This window comes from Lutjanus erythropterus, chromosome 3 (genome assembly GCF_056507025.1).
Source record: "Lutjanus erythropterus isolate fLutEry1 chromosome 3, fLutEry1.hap2, whole genome shotgun sequence".
Taxonomy (NCBI): Eukaryota; Metazoa; Chordata; class Actinopteri; order Lutjaniformes; family Lutjanidae; genus Lutjanus; species Lutjanus erythropterus.
The window spans coordinates 48,158,453-48,176,179 of NC_139319.1; the positions used below are offsets into that span (position 1 = coordinate 48,158,453).

Below are 17,727 nucleotides of genomic sequence, written 5' to 3' on the forward strand. Positions count from 1 at the left end.
ATTAATTTCCATTTTCCATCGCTAACACACATTTCACATTATTAACAGAAACGTAATGCATTAATTACATTTACATTCTTTTTTACCATCCTCAAAATTTAATAAATGGCCTAACTTTTTAGACTACCATTTTAGATTATTTAAAATCTCTTACCCTGTGCGTCATGGTCATCCCATCCTGGATGCTCTCCATCCATCTCCCGTAGCCGTTCCCTTGCTTCTTGTTTGGATGCAGGGGTGAAGTAATGGTCCTTATATCTCGGATCCAAGATTGTTGCAAGATAATACAGGAGCTCTTCATCGATGTGGCCAAAACGATTTTCAACTCCCTCTAACTGGGTGCTCTTTGAAGTTTTCACTCCGTGGTCTGTTGGAGCAGTCTTGTTTAACAGCCGCTTTAACGCTTGGATAGCGGGGATCACGTCTGCAGCTGTGGCTGTCGCTTTGCTTATATCTTTGGTCAGCTGTTACACGGATCGAGAATGGACAACACGTTTTCAATTAGGGTCCACTGGTTTGTGCTCAGACTTGCAAGCAATTCATATTCTGCTCCTTAAGCTGCAAGTGCTTGCTTTTGCTGCAGCAGACACGCCAGCATATAAAATGTACTATTCCATAGTGTTGGCACGTCATTGGAGCCGTGCAGGTTTCATACTTAGTCTTGTCTGTAACTCCGCCAGATGGGAGGTAGCTAGCTGAGACTGCTTGAAATGACGTACTATTCTACGCCCAATTGAAATACAGTCACTTACACTCCTTTGGCTTATCACAGCCTCGTGTACGGCGGGCTGTAATGTGTGCGCCATAGTCCACAATCATCCATAGCCTTGATAATGTTACATCTATTGTCCCTCAGGACAACGTGCACCATCTTCTTGGATATATTCCATTGTCGGTTCCATTGTCCAGACCCAGAAAACTCCTGCGAATGCAGTGTTTTTATCACGTCATAATCTCCGTCCAGCCACTGCGCTGTCAAACTTAACATGCTGACTGGACTTACGTCACTCGTCCAAATGTCGGTGGTTAGACTTATGTCCTGTACGTTGTTATGGATGAGCATTTGAATGTGTGTTGCGAGTACATTATATAGTTCTGGCAAGCATGTTTCTGAAAAGTAGCAGTGACTTGGAAGTTTGTAGCGCGGCTCCAAATGATTGAGAAGCTGGCAAAATCCTGGGTCTTCAACTACAGAGAATGGCTGGTCATCCAGCGCCATAAATTCAGTGATTTTCCCGTTAATTGCCTTGGCCCTTGGGTCGTCTCTCTCAAGTGGTTTTGTTTTTTCGAATGCCACATCAATAGGCAGAAAACCAGACGCTCCAGACTCCTTCTTGCTGGCTGGCGGTGCAGCACTAGCCGCAGCAGTCTTTCCATCCACATACTCTCTCCATATACTATTGTTTCGATGGTGAAACTTGAAGTGGCTAATAAGGTTGGATGTGTTGAAACTGGTAGACTTTTTACCCCCTCTCGACACTTCGGCTGAACATTTTTTGCAAACTGCAATCGTGTTGTCTTTTTCAGAAAAATGCCCACACTGGTGATGGAGGCACCATGTTTATGTTTGAGGTGGCGCATCAATATGACGACTAGCACGACAACAGCAGGTGGCAGCAGCAGCACAGGGCAAACAAACAGACTGAAAATGAGTTAAATCAAGGCAATGTTGGCTATTTATAATTTCGTACTGAAAACAAGTTTTAACATTAAATTTAACCTTGCAGTAGCTACTGGATTTAATGATATGATCTGTCATGATTACCCTGCAATGCACAGTACTGTTATTTCTCGTATAAAGTGCTCATCTGTGCTATATCACAACTTTGAGGCAACAAATATAAAAAAGTATCTAGTTTTGTGTCACTTTGTCAATATGATACTCATATATCTCTCCTTTGTAGCTCTAGGTGATTTCACTCACTAGGCAGGTGTTGTAACAGAGGAGGAGGAGAGACCTAGTTTTTTGTTTTTGTTGTTGGAATGGCCAACCGTTTGCAGGCTCTGGCTGGCATTTGTTTTTCCCAAATCTGTTATTTTTGTCAGGCTATTGTAATATTAGGTGCCCCTAACAGGTGAAGTCAGTGGGTGATACTGTGTTCCATATTGAATTGAAAATTATTTGAAATGTGCTTTAAATGTCAACAATTGAACTCAAAGTCACAATCGCCATTTATCCCTTCAGTTTTTTCTCTCCGCCTTTGCCTACTTGTGGAGTTTGGTGCATATCTGAAGAAAGAAACAGCGGTTCAAAAATGACACAGCATAGTTTACCGGCCATTATATTACACTTGATATCATATAGACTATTGTTCTAAAGAATGATGTGATATCCTCCCCTACAATATCATCCCAATATGGATATTAAGATATTTAGCCGAAAATCCAGTGATATTTGATGTCCATTTTGACCAGCCCTAACACTCCTACAGTTACCATAGTAACGTGCACAGTTGGCATAGTAACATGACATGTGGTGTGTCTAACCTATGTTGGTGATGATCAGCTCATGGGAATTTGATCATTAGTTTTTAGACAAAAGTGTAAACTCCAGCTCCCTTGTGGCACTAGCTAAAAGTCAATGCAGAGTCATCAGGATTGATCCCGTTAGTTGGCAATAGAGATGCACTGATTGCAATTTTCTTAGCTGATTCCGATTTCCGATTTTTATAAGGGTCTGACCTGCGGGTTTTTGCAACTTTTCTTGTAAAAATGAAATTAGATGTTCATAATAAGACACTGGCTATTAAATATTTATTAAATACGATTTAAATTTTCTCTAAAGTCCTCCAGGTACAGCCAGGGCTTATTATAGTTTTACATTAAGATTATGAATCAGCTGAATGTGATATCGCGAGATAATGGAATCTTCGTGAGATGCGATTTCATGTGATCTTTTGTGGAAACAGACTGATATGGTGCAACAGTTTGCTGCAGTAAATCTTTGCCGTGAGAAAAACAGAAGCAGAAGTTAAAGGAGTCTGGATGAGAAAATGTTCGAGGAGACACATTAACACAGGTTGTTTATTCTTCAGCCAGAACAGGAGGTTAGATTTTAACTGTCCCCAGCCTGCTGCTGCTGGCTAACATTAGCCTGAAGAGCTACAAAATTTACGGCTGTTTTGCAACATTATCAGCTGCCCTGTCTCGTTGTAGACTGTCTGTCTTCTCTTTATTCTGTTCTTGGAATCTGTCGCTGACACCATCTTCAAGCAAGCATGTGTCTAAGTGTGTGTAGCTGTCATCAGCCCTGTGTTGATATCACGGTCAGTTTGTCTGCTGCGCACGTGATGTGACCATCGTGCAGAACATATGTGTGACAATGACGGGCACAGAATCGGATATGTGATGCTGACCGGCTGGTTACCAGTCAGGGCCGATCGATTGGTGCATTTCTAGTTGGCAATCAAATTGAGATATGTCACTCTGCTCCAAAATGGTTGACCAGCCACTGAAAAGCATTTCCACTACTAGACCATGCTACTAGCATGACAAAACTCAAGAAAACAAACAAACCCAGCTAAATCTGCCCTCTCAGTTGTTGCCATTGGCAGCTGGTTTTCCGTTGGATATATTGCTGTTCAGGGAAAATTATCCCTAGAGTGATCATTTTGTTTTTTAAAAAGCCATAATACCTTAAGTATGAAGACAGATGCTACACACTGTCTGGATGTCAGAAACTTCCACTGTGCATAATTACTCTGTAACAGCAACACCCACTGCCATTTTTTTTTTTTTACAGAATTCTCAATTATATGTCTTTATAGTCAGCCACACAAGCACAAAAAAGAAATTAAGATTTATAACACAGCTTTAAAAAAAAATTGTTGATTAGTCCATAAAGCAAATAATCGACTAACAAGCCTTGTGGGTATTTGAGAACAAATTTCAGTCATTCAGGCACTTATGATTTGTTTTTTAACCTCTCTCTTTCATGAGACTTCTGTTCACGTGTCAGCATGTCGTACAGAATATTGTGATTCATAATTGCCATTGAGTTACTGCTTAGCTCTAAACTCAGCTGACACTGATTAATTTTTCATGTCTAGTGGTTTTGACTTGGCGAAGGCTTGCCAACTGGAACGTAAACAAAGCTGTTCTGGTTTTTGTGTTGCCTAACTGATATACTTAGGCTACCCACGGATGCATCGTCAAGCCCTGCATGAGGTACTGAAGCCTGATTTGTGTTAGATGCTTAAAGCTGAAGATTGATAACATGTAAGTAAAATTGAATAATTCATACTAACTCAATTTATTCAGTGAAATCCACCATGGCTCTGCCCAGAATGAATCCATAATGCCATACCTGAATAACCTTTAATCAGATCCTACCTGCTTCTAACTTCAGATATTATTACCCACTCCAAGGACCCTTTAAGTATTGTTGAAAAAACTGAGGATAGATTAGCTCCCCAGCGCCAAGTAGCTTTCTTGTTCTTCCTGCTGTGATACTAAACAGCAAGTGAAAGACCAGGCAGTCATGCTGCACCTGTCCCTCTAAGGCCAGACGCTCAGCCCTAGGGCAAGATGACAGACATCCCAGTCTGGACTGCTGCTAGGGCTGCTTTTGTGGGTATTTATAGCCACCAACTCGCAGACGGGAGCCACAGGGGACATAACATGAAAAAAAAAAGGAGAGAGCAGTGTGGCGATTAGTCAGTAAAAAAAAGGGGGAATAATTGAGTGAAAGAGCATAAGCAGGAAAGAGTAATGGGAAACAAACAAGCCACGAAAGTGAAAAAAGAAGGCAGCAAGAAGAGAAGAGTAGTGCTCTAAATCTGACTCCCCTCCTCCCGTGGTTGGGGCTCCCCTGCCACCATGTGGTGCTACCTAACCAAAACATTGCTTTGCATTTTTGGTCCCCAGCCAAGAAGCCTGGGGGTGAGGTCACACAGAGTGTGTGTGTGTGTGTGTGTGTGTGTGTGTGTGTGTGTGTGTGTGTGTGTGTGTGTGTGTGTGTGTGTCCATTCAGAAATGAATGCAGGGCCAGGCCTGAGCGCATGTGGTTGAATTGAATGCTGCTGCTCTGAGAGCATCCATGTGGCCGCTGGTTAGAGAGGAGGAGGGGCTGAGAGGAGCGAGGGAGAGAAAGACGGATGGTTCCTTCAGCCTTAAACAAGCTTCTTCCACATGGAGCACCTGCTTGCCTGATGTCAGGGACAGACAGCGGGCTAGCGTGGCAGATCTGGAAGGCTGTGTTTACTCAGGGAAGTACGTAGGCCAAGTGCCCTCAGTAATGGCTGTATTCTGACTGAATCTCAATTAAGACATCAGCAGATGGGAGGGTGACTGCCTCACTGTGTCTGTTCTGTTCTGTCCTCTAAGCCCTGTTCATCATATGTTAATCATGACTGATAATCTGGCTTTGATTTGGATGTATCTGAGGTAAAGTCACATTCCTCAGCTCTCAGTAGTTTAAGCTGTGGAGCTGCAGTAAAATGTTGTCTCTGTGAGCCATGCTAATATGGCTTCTTCTCTTTACTTGTTTTGCCTTTATTTCAAAGTAACAGTGTGCTGTTTTGCATGATACATTTGTCAATGATGAAATCACTTATTAAAAAACTGAGACTTCTGGATGAGAATTAAAATGAGCATTTTAGCACACTAAAATCCTGTAGGCTCAGTTTATTATTCAACTTAATGTCACTTAGCTGGCATTCAGACTGAAAATAGCTCTGCATTAAAACTGTGCAATAGGCAAGTTTAAGTTCACATGGTACTAATTAAACAAAAAAATATTTAAGTAGTTTTCCTGTTAAAAATGATGTAGAAGATTTGCTTAATGTCGGGGATGGGTATCATTTAACACAGTGCTCCCCAACCCTGGTCCTCAGGGCCCACTGTCCTGCATGTTTCCCTGCTTCAACACACCTGATTTAAATGATCAGGTTGTTGTCAGGCTTCTGCAGAGGCTTGATGACAAGCTGATCCCTGAGGACCAGGGTTGGGGAACACTGATTTAACAGATTGAAATACAGTACCAGCAGTAGCACTATTCTTTAGGGATGCACTGATCGACCGGCCAGAGACCGGAACCGCCAGGTTTTCAGCGTGACCAGCCCTGACCAGCGACCGACCGGTCAGCATCACATATCCGATTCTGTGCCCATCATTGTCACACACGCCTTCTGCACAATGGTCATGTCATGCACACAGCAGACAAACTGACTGTGATATCACACCCACCACAGCACTGATAACAGCTACACACACTCAGACACATGCTTACATGAAGTTGGTGTCAGTGACAGATTCCAAGAACAGGATGAAGAGAAGACAGTCAGTCTACAATGAGACAGAGCAGCTGACAGTGTCGCAGAACAGCCATAAACTTTGTAGCTCTTTAGGCTAATGTTAGCCAGCAGCAGACTGCTGTTCACAGAGGGACAGTTAAAATCTCACCTCCTGTTCTGGCTGAAGAATAAACAACCTGTGTTGATGTGTCTCCTCAGACATTTTCTCATCCAGACTCGTTTAACTTCTGCGTCTGTTTTTGTCATGGCAAAGTTTTACTGCAGCAAACTGTTGTACTGCGTCTGTCTCCAGTTTGTTTACATCTGCTTCCACGGGAGATCATGTGAAATCACGTCCTGTGAAATCCTGTGAGATTCCATGACCTCATGAGATCATGTTCCCCTTATTCATAATCTTAATTAAAACTATAATAAGGCCTTGCTGTAACCTGGAGGACTTTGGAGAAAATTTGAATAGTATTTAATGAATATTTAATAGTCAGTGTTTTATTATTAACATCCAATTTAATCTTTACAAGAAAAGTTGTGAAAATGTTTGTTAATGCTGTCAATTATAGTTCTTAGTGAGGCTGAAAATTGGAATTGGACAAAATTGGAATCAGCAGGTCATACCCATAAAAAAATGGAATCAGCCAAGGAAAATGAAATTGGTGCATTTCTAGTATTCTTAAAGTGATTTCAATACCAAAAGAGTGCTTCATGTGATACCTTTTATTACTGCTTCATTTGATGCCCATCATGTGAATGGAGCATTTCTCAAATTATCACATTTATCACATTGCACATTAACCTACAAATAGGGGTGTGCGATATGACGATATTAGATCGTGAAGGATTAGAACGTGTAGACGATCTGCCAAAGTGAGGAGATCGTATGGATCGTTCAGGGGTCCCTAACAGGCGGACCCACACGCCGTCCTATACGGACCCGGACCTATAACCGATAAACTATTAAGAGATTTAAATTTTGACGGGACGCTTCTATTTTAAATGGCGCAACTTTTCTAGTCTTTCCGGCGCTGGTTTATCTGATCAGGAAACGCACAGACCAACTGCAGAGAAGCTGCGTGTGGAGGAGACTGTTGTTAATGACAGAGTTTATTACAACAGAAACTAACGTGATGGTTAATGACATCGACACCAACCAGATGCTCTTATAAAATTAAACAACTGTCTATACGTAAAACAGGAGAGTCTGTGTTTCTCTGTGAGAAACTTTCAGATCTTCTCACAGCAGAGTGAACAGGTGAGGGAGGAGAGGAGGGCAGACTGATCACTAATCAATCGCGGATGCCGTCGTCCTCTCGGACTGATTAAAAAACATAAAAATGTCAAAGTTGGTGACAAACCAAACCTGGGTGTCCACACAAATAAAGTCTTTGTGTGAAACACTGCAGAGTGTAACACCGTGCTGTTTAAAGACAGTCTGCTGTCATTAGTTTGACAGAGACAGAGGGTTGTGTCTAGAAGGGAACCCTAGACCTGCGAAAGATCACGCGAGTTTGATCATTTTAGTAGAAATAACGGACACAAATCTCGCGAGAGTTGCGCAAATAAAGAGTTACCTTCTAGACATGAGCGAAAAAGGTGCGCAGCTCCAAAAATAGAAAATCATGTCATGGTGCAGATGTTTTTAATGTGGCGGCCGCCATAAATAAAACTATTCACTGATCCACAGAGAGTCACTGAAACACTGATCACTGACCTGCTGTGATGAAAAAAATACTCACATTCTTTACTTAGGTATTTTTACATTGTGGTATTAGTGTTTTTACTTAATTACAATTTAAAAACCTTGCATGTTATTGTTTCCTTTTTTGAAAAATCAACATTTTTATTGCTGTTGTTGTACTTTAATGGTATTCTTGTTGGGTTTTTTTGATGACTAAATACAGACTTGCAAACTCATAAGAGGAGAAAAAGGTGTCATGTTGGTAAACCAGTCCCCTGTTGGGGGTCTGGGTGTGTCTGTCCTGCTCCAGAAGAAAAATGTTATGAAAACATTCTGGTGACTGTTACAGTTAAAAGAGTTAGTAACATCTTCTGTTTGTGGTTTTTGCAGACATTACTACCTTTACTTTTACCTTTGTGCTTGAAAAAAAAGTAGAAAGTAAAGTAAAAACAGTAAATGTAAATCTAAATACATAGTATAATACATAAAATAAATACATGTAAGATCGTGATAAAATTGAAATCGTAATTTTCTGATAAAAAAATCGTGATATGATATTTTTGCCATATCGCCCACCCCTACACTACTGTTCAAAAGTTTGGGGTCACCCAGACAATTTTGTGTTTTCCATGAAAAGTCACACTTTTATTTACCACCATGAGTTGTAAAATGAATAGAAAATATAGTCAAGACATTGACAAGGTTAGAAATAATGATTTGTTTTTTAAATAATTTTTTCCTTCAAACTTTGCTTTCGTCAAAGAATCCTCCATTTGCAGCAATTACAGCATTGCAGACCTTAGGCATTCTAGCTGTTAATTTGTTGAGGTAATCTGGAGAAATTTCACCCCACGCTTCTAGAAGCCTCTCCCACAAGTTGGATTGGCTGGATGGGCACTTCTTGCGTACCATACGGTCAAGCTGCTCCCACAACAGCTCAATGGGGTTTAGATCTGGTGACTGCGCTGGCCACTCCATTACAGATAGAATACCAGCTGCCTGCTTCTTCTCTAAATAGTTCTTGCACAATTTGGAGGTGTGCTTTGGGTCATTGTCCTTTTGTAGGATGAAATTGGCTCCAATCAAGCACTGTCCACAGGGTATGGCATGGCGTTGCAAAATGGAGTGATAGCCTTCCTTATTCAAAATCCCTTTTACCCTGAACAAATCTCCCACCTTACCAGCACCAAAGCAACCCCAGACCATCACGTTACCCCCACCATGCTTGACAGATGGCGTCAGGCACTCTTCCAGCATCTTTTCAGTTGTTCTGTGTCTCACAAATGTTCTTCTGTGTGATCCAAACACCTCAAACTTCAATTCGTCCATCCATAACACTTTTTTCAATCTTCCTCTGTCCAATGTCTGTGTTCTTTTGCCCATATTAATCTTTTTCTTTTATTGGCCAGTCTCAGATATGGCTTTTTCTTTGCCACTCTGCCCTGAAGGCCAGCATCCCGGAGTCGCCTCTTCACTGTAGATGTTGACACTGGCGTTTTGCGGGTACTATTTAATGAAGCTGCCAGTTGAGGACCTGTGAGCCGTCTATTTCTCAAACTAGAGACTCTCATGTACTTATCTTCTTGCTCAGTTGTGCAGCGGAGCTTCCCACTTCTTTTTCTAGTCTGGTTAGAGCCTGTTTGTGCTGTTCTCTGAAGGGAGTAGTACACACCGTTGTAGGAAATCTTCAGGTTCTTGGCAATTTCTCGCATGGAATAGCCTTCATTTCTAAGAACAAGAATAGACTGTCGAGTTTCACATGAAAGTTCTCTTTTTCTGGCCATTTTGAGCTTTTAATCGACCCCACAAATGTGATTCTCCAGATACTCACTCACCCTGCTCAAAGGAAGGTCAGTTTTATAGCTTCTCTAACCGGCTAAACTGTTTTCAGCTATGCTAACATGATTGCACAAGGGTTTTCTAATCATCCATTAGCCTTCTGACGCAATGAGCAAACACATTGTACCATTAGAACACTGGAGTGATAGTTGCTGGAAATGGGCCTCTATACACCTATGTAGGTATTGCACCAAAAACCAGACATTTGCAGCTAGAATAGTCATTTACCACATTAGCAATGTATACAGTATATTTCTGATTAGTTTAAAGTTATCTTCATTGAAAAAAACAGTGCTTTTCTTTCAAAAATAAGGAAATTTCTAAGTGACCCCAAACTTTTGAACGGTAGTGTACCTACAAAACATGACAGCATGCTTCATGTTTTCAAACTGAATAGGATCACAGTGACTGGATGTAAACGAGTTTACCCAAAGCTGATGTTAGCTGCCACACAGTGTGGCTAACGTTAGCAGGGTTAGCAGCAGCCTTCTCTGCTTGCAGGTTGATGCCTGTGTCTGCTGTCACTATGGTTACACACGGCTCCAGTTGAGTGGTTATATGCCAGTTTACTCTGACACAGCCTATATTCAACCTTATTTTCAAGCTGTCATCTGTCTGACTTTGCTGGTAACAACATCTGGGGTTAGATGGGCCATTGGGGCATACAGCTGGGTGAGATGGACTGCCATCTGATGGGGCCGCAGCACAGCTAGTGGCAGGTGGCTGCATAACACTATAGAGGCAACAGTTAATTGGCATTGTACATGACTGAAATATTGACAAAAAGTTTAACCGACTAGTATTAGTGGGACTGACTTACGAGTATGGCAACTTTTAATCGTATAATTGACTAATCGCACACATCCCTACTGGCCACCCCATTTTGGTGGCATCTCAGCATGCTGAACTACCAGCTCGCCACACCACTGCAGTAGTGGACAATCACACATAACCATTTTTTCTGTGGTTATGAAAAATGCAGGTATTGTTTGACTAGGGAAGTGTCAGCATTACTTCATATTAGGTTATTTCATTCGATACCTTCAAAGTATTTGGTTACCAGTATTCAGCCGCAGGTGTGTTCCCAAATCTCTGACACGTCATGAAGGAAAGCCCTGACAGCATCTTTTCTATTGTGATTTCTTTATTATATTGAAAACCACTTGTGCCTCACTTGCTTCACAGTTTGTGATCACAGGTGCCTGCAGTACACACATTGCTGTTCAGTTTTGAAAGTAGCACTGGCACTCCAGAGAAATGCATTAGGTTATGCTCAGCAGCCGTAACATACTTCATACACAGAGTACACCACTAAGATGGTAATGTGGAACCAGCAGTCGGGGCAGTGTGGAGGACATTAAATCATTTTCCACACCAAACACAAACAATGACTTTCTTTGTCTCACTAATTGATTAGTTGGAGCTGTCATCAACCAAGGAAACCACCTTCCTGACACACACACACCTCCCATCTTTACTCGCTGTCTCAGCATTATGCTCACACCTCTGGATGGTGTGACACAAATATTCCTCCATTGCCAAGCAGGAACCCTGAGTGCTGCTGGATTCCCTCTCTTGTCACGCTGTGTTTGTCAGCCAGTAGCGATGCTCTTATTATCACGCTACGTCTTGTTCTGTGGGGACATGGCCATAGTGCAGCATCAATTAGCAAGCTGGCTCATTACTATCCCATAACTGGGAATGTTTGTGAACATTTTGAACTGAGAGGGTCAGCAGGGAGTAAGAGGTGATTTTTGACACCTGCTGTTTTATGTGTCGAATTGTGGGTTGAGGGGTTTTGATTAATTCTGTATACTGTATTTTCAATATCAAATTCTACTAAACTTTGTAATTAGAAACCTCCCAGTGAGTTCATTTTTATGAAATAGCATTTTTGTTGCAACTGAGGACTTGGATTTTGTTGTTAGATACACAAAAAGTCAAAGCATTATAATCTAAAGCACATAGGAAATATTTCATGTTGTACTTTGAAATTTCATGTTGACGTAAACTCATCTTATAAATCTCTATGGACACGTATGTAATGGATATAACAGAAAAAAAGGTCTCTTTAACTTCTGAATGACTGAGTTGACAACCAACTGATGGAGATGACATTATATACAGGGGTGTGTTTTGACTGGGTGGCCCAAGTGGGGCACTGACTTATTTTTCATGTATTTATTTAGATGTGATTCAATTATTAAAGAGAACCAGTGTTTCCCTTAGCCTTTTTGCTTTGGGAGGCGGGGCGTCCGGACTGGAATGAGCGTGGTCTGTCATTGGGGTCCTTGAAGGACCCTCTCACCAAAGGACCCCATTACCATGATTACAGAGCATTTGGACCTGAATAAACAGTTAACACTGATTTGTGTTCACATTAGGGGTGGGCGATAGGGCAAAAATATCATATCACGATTTTTTTATTAGAAAATCACGATTTCGATTTTATCACAATCTTACATGTATTTATATAATGTATTATGCTATGTATTTAGATTTACATTTACTGTTTTTACTTTACTTTCTACTTTTTTTTTCAAGTAATGTCTGCAAAAACCACAAACAGAAGATGTTACTAACTCTTTTAACTGAAACAGTCACCAGAATGTTTTGTTAACATGTTAAAATCACAACATTTTTCTTCTGGAGCAGGACAGATGCTCCCAGACCCCCAACAGGGGACTGGTTTACCAACATGCCACCTTTTTCTCCTCTTATGAGTTCTGGTCTGTATTTAGTAATCAAAAAATACCAACAAGAATACCGTTAAAGTACAACAACAGCAATAGAAATGTTGATTTTTCTTAAAAGGAAATAATAACATGCAAGGTTTTTAAATTGTAATTAAGTAAAAACACTAATACCGCAATGTAAAAATACCTAAGTAAAGAATGTGAGTATTTTTTTCATCACAGCAGGTCAGTGATCAGTGTTTCAGTGACTCTCTGTGGATCAGTGAATAGTGTTTTATTTATGGCGGCCCGCCACATTAAAAACATCTGCACCATGACATGATTTTCTATTTTTGGAGCTGCGCACCTTTTTCACTCGTGTCTAGAAGGTAACTCTTTATTTGCGCAACTCCCACGAGATTTGTGTCCGTTATTTCTACTAAAATATCAAACTCGCGCGATCTTTCGCAGGTCTAGGGTTCCCTTCTAGACACGACCCTCTGTCTCTGTCAAACTAATGACAGCAGACTGTCTTTAAACAGCACGATGTTACACTCTGCAGTGTTTCACACAAAGACTTTATTTGTGTGGACATCCAGGATTGGTTTGTCACCAACTTTGACATTTTTATGTTTTTTAATCAGTCCGAGAGGACGACGGTATCAGTGATTGATTAGTGATCAGTCTGCCCTCCTCTCCTCCCTCACCTGTTCACTCTGCTGTGAGAAGATCTGAAAGTTTCTCACAGAGAAACACAGACTCTCCTGTTTTACGTATAGACAATTGTTTAATTTTATAAGAGCACCTGGTTGATGTTGAGGTCATTAACCATCATGTTATTTTCTGTTGTAATAAACTCCGTCATTAACAACAGTTAACGCAACTGCTCTGCAGTTGGTCATAATAGGAATAAAATGACAGTTTTCTTAATGAATTGATGTACTGATCTACTGGTTTCATAGAGAAAACATAGATAAGGAGATATTCTGTGCCATTTGAAATAAATATAAACTGCAGATTGAAACTGCTAAAAAGATTTTAAAAGTGTCAGAATCAACTGGAAGTGCTGGTCGCCATCCACAGTATGATACCAGTGATTTTTGTTAAAGTGAGATTACCAGTTGGAAACAGTGTTAACTTTTGTAATTAACAGGCCCACCTGAAGTTACTGTGGCCCACCCAGAATTAAAATCCTGGCGCCGTGCCATCCATCCATCCATATCTTCATCTTCATCAGTTCACTCACCAAGTTCGCTCTTGTATAGCCATGCAGAGTATCTACAGTCTGACAGCCATGCTGGATCAAAGCCAGACTGATGGTGGTGACTCTGCAGCTTTTTACTGTGTGCTTCAGTGGGAGGGCTGGAACAGGTGTGTTTGGGTCTAGTTGTGGCGATGTTAACAGGGGCAGGAGATCGGCAAGCGCTGTGGTCGGGGCTGAGAGAGATGCTCTCATTTTGGCTAACACTGGCCGCTGAGCTACCTGTGCTTTCCACCTCGCCACATATAGTTCGTTTAAAAAACGCTGATAATTTTGCTTGGCGGGGCGAACAGCTGGGGAGCCTCCATTTACAATTTTTCTTTGTTTGTTGTTGTTTTTTACCATAACAGTCTGAAACTCTCTCTCCTCCGCTCTCTGAGTGTGGGTGGGGGTGTCTGTACCGGTGCATGGGTGTGTGCTTTGAGAGAGGAGCGAGGGGGGAGACCTGCCCATCACAGAGGAGAGGAGAAATGCATTGTAATGAATGTAATGAAACAATACCAACGCATCCGACTCTTAAATCGCACAAATTAGAGTTAGCTTTTTTTATTTGATAAAAAGAACATGTTAAAGGCCCTTTTACACCAAATACACTGAGAACTGAGAGTTGCTAAGCGTTCTAATGTTCAACAAAACACACATTTGAAATCATCATTCTTCTTTAGCTTTGATTTGGAAGGACTACAGAGTTATGGTTGGATGGTTAGTTTGGTTAGTTAACCAGTGCTTGAGCAGTATGCCTTTTTTTTTTTTTTTTACTTTAAAGGGCAAACATTTTCATAAAAAATAGTTAAAAAAAAAAAATTTTAATAGCACATTTTAACACATGTTTTTTTGTTTATTTATCTTTATTTAACCAGGCAAGTCATTTTTATTTGTGGCCTGGCAACATAACACGTTATCAGTATGTTTTGTTTTTCTTTTTTTTCTGGCACAGGGCAAAGTTTAGAAATTAAAACATTTAAATCAGACCAAAACATTTTAATTACTTCATACGTATAAATACTTAGATATATTTTCACCAAAAAAGCTATTATTGTATTAGCAGTAATAATTTTCAAAGTTTGTTTTGGGTAGTACTTGGTTTGTCCTACTTCTGAAGAAAGGATGAAATGATGATGAACCTCAAAAGCTTCAGAAAGTAAATATTTCTTACTGCCTTCTTGTTATCTGCATGCATTGTTGAAATGACTATACGCAACATGTTTAAGCCAATGCACCACACTTGAAAATGTTAAACTTTCCAAAATCTGATCAAATTAGTCTTATTTTTTCTTTCTCTCTCCCTCCTAGATCTGGGGTCACTATCCTGGGATGATTTGGAGAATGACCTTCCAGATGAGTTAATCCCTAATGGTGGAGATCTGAGCCTGATGGGTGGGATGCCATCAAACGGCGGAGCAGCACCTGGGGCTGGTGGGCCAGGTGGCAACCCTGCGGGCCTTGGCGGTGGCGGCGGTGTCCCGGATGCAGCTGCCAAGCACAAGCAGCTCTCAGAGCTTCTGCGAGCAGGTAGCACTTCAAGTATCACAGGCACAGGGCTGAACTCAGCTAGCCCTCAACCTGGCGGTATGGGGCCTCAGCTGGGCACACCGTTGGGAAAGAGCCCCCTTGGCCAGGGCTCTCCCAACAACCACCCATCCCCCCAGGCCCAAAAAGCTGGAACACCAACTGGGGTAGCGGGACAGAACAACAACAATAATTCTGCAACAATGGGCTTGAACACAACAGGCTTCAACCAGGCCATGATTAACAACAACCAGGGCCATGCTGGGCTTCTGGCCCAGGGAGGGCAGCCCCAACCCGGACAGGTGATGAATGGTGGTCTCGGACCAGACGCAGGGAGAGGACGAGGAGCTGGCGTGGCAGGAATGCAATACCAAGGACCGTCAATGCAGGGAGCTGCACCAGGACCAGGAGGGACAGGGAGTGCGTTGGCAGAGACACTCACCCAGGGAGGGCAGCAGATGGGGGCACACGCCACCCTCAGTGCAGCCCAGCAAGCAGGCAACATGAACAAGGTGAGTCATACATCCATTCTCCATCGCCGCTGTTTTAGTCAAGTCATTTTGAAAATGGATTTAACCATTCCTGGGACATGTCACCCATTCTGCTTCATTATTTGCACAGAAATATTTATTTGTCATTCATGGCACGTGGGTTGGCGGCTTAGGGGGAATCATTTAAACGTCATCCACCGATGAATGTGATCACCTCAGAGTTGCAGACTACTGACTGATAAACTTAATAAGCTTGATGAAGTGTGTTTCTGTGTTGGTGCTCTGTGCCCCTGATCCAGACTAACGTGTTAGACAGTGAAAATGAGCATTTTCTATCTCGTGCAACAACTTTAAACTCAAGTGGAGCATAAATATGTCAATCCTGGATGGCATGCTCTTATTTTGGAATGAAAACAACAGCAGTGGACAATGGAACACCATGATCTGCTCTTATGTAATAGAGTGTCAAAGTCACACCGCAGTATTTCCCCTATAGTGCATTTGGGAAGGTGCCCTGCCCCCCCAACAGACGCCCCTGCCCTGCCCACAGGACCTCCACCCAGAAATTCAAGTTGTAGATTTTTTTTTATTCTATTATTTAATTTAAATTAAAATTTTATTTTAATCAATAGGGCCTATAACGTGTTCTTTTTATCAAATAAAAAAGCTAACTCTAATTTGTGCAATTTCAGAGTTGGATGTGTTGCTATCGTTTCATTACATTCATTACAATGCATTTCTCCTCTCCTTTGTGACGGGCGGGTTTCCCCCCTCGCTCCTCTCTCACCCATGAACCGGTACAGACACCCCCACCCACACTCAGAGAGCGGAGGAGAGAGAGTTTCAGACTGTTATGGTAAAAAATAACAACAAACAAAGAAAAATTGTAAATGGACGACCAGAGGTTTCCCAACTGTTCGCCCCGCCAAGCAAAAATATCTGCGTTTTTATAAACAAACCGCATGTGGCGAGGCGGGAAGCACAGGTAGCTCAGTGGCCAGTGTTAGCCTAAATGAGAGCATCTCTCTCAGGCCCAACCACAGCGCTTACCAATCTCCTGCCCCTGTTAAAGTCGCCACAACTAGACCCCAAACACACCTGTTCCAGCCCTCCCACCGAAGCACGCAGTAAAAAGCTGCAGATGGGTCACCACCATCAGTCCGGCTTTGATCCAGCATGGCTGTACAAGACCCAACTTGGTGAGTGAATTGATTAATGAAGATGGATGGATGGATGGATGGCAGGCACAGCGCCAGGATTTTAATTTTGGGTGGGCCATGGTAACTTCGGTTGGGCCTTTTAATAACAAAAGTTAACACTGTTTCCAACTGGTAATCTCACTTAAACAAAAATCACTGGTATCATACTGTGGATGGCGACCAGCACTTCCAGTTGATTCTGACACTTTTAAAATCTTTTGAACAGTTTCAGCCTGCAGTTTACCGTATTTTCCGGACTATAAGTCGCACTTTTTTTCATAGTTTGGCTGGTCCTGTGACTTATACTCAGGTGTGACTTGTATAAATTAAAATATATAATTTCACATGTTCTTAAATGTTATTTCACACTGACCGACATGACCAAGGAGTAAACATTACCTACAGCAGCAAGAGGGGACTCTAGGCTTGTGACAACTTGGTCCAAAGATCAGTTCTGACCCTTCAAATATTCCTTTAGTTTCTTCTTTGCTGTAGAAAATAACGGTACTTGGAGACGTAATGCAGTGACCAGCAGCAACGGCTTCATTTTATTTTCTCTCAGATATGTTTAGGGCTGCATCTAACAATTCTTTTCATAGTTGATCAAACGGTTGATTATTTTCTCGGTTAATAGTTTGGAAAATGGTAAAAAAAAAATGTCACTTGGACTAAAATAACTTCCTCAAATTTCTTGTTTTAATTGCAACCCAAAAATATTCAGATTACTGTCAGAGAGGACTAAAGAAAGTGAAAATCACATTTAAGAAACTGAAATGAGAGAATTTTGACTTTTTTTCCTAAAAAAAAAATTCACAACAATTAATCAA

The 17,727-nt window shown here is 41.5% G+C and overlaps 1 protein-coding gene across 3 annotated transcripts in view; it reads left to right on the top strand.

The window, feature by feature from the left end:
- The window catches only part of crebbpa (CREB binding lysine acetyltransferase a), a 98,157-nt gene that overhangs the window by 27,293 nt on the left and 53,137 nt on the right, over positions 1 to 17,727 (top strand). For all 3 annotated transcript variants that reach the window (XM_084711357.1, XM_084711365.1, XM_084711376.1), the window contains exon 2: positions 14,995 to 15,722. In XM_084711357.1, coding sequence (XP_084567483.1) covers positions 14,995 to 15,722 — 728 coding nt within the window. The remainder of the gene's footprint in view (positions 1 to 14,994; positions 15,723 to 17,727) is intronic.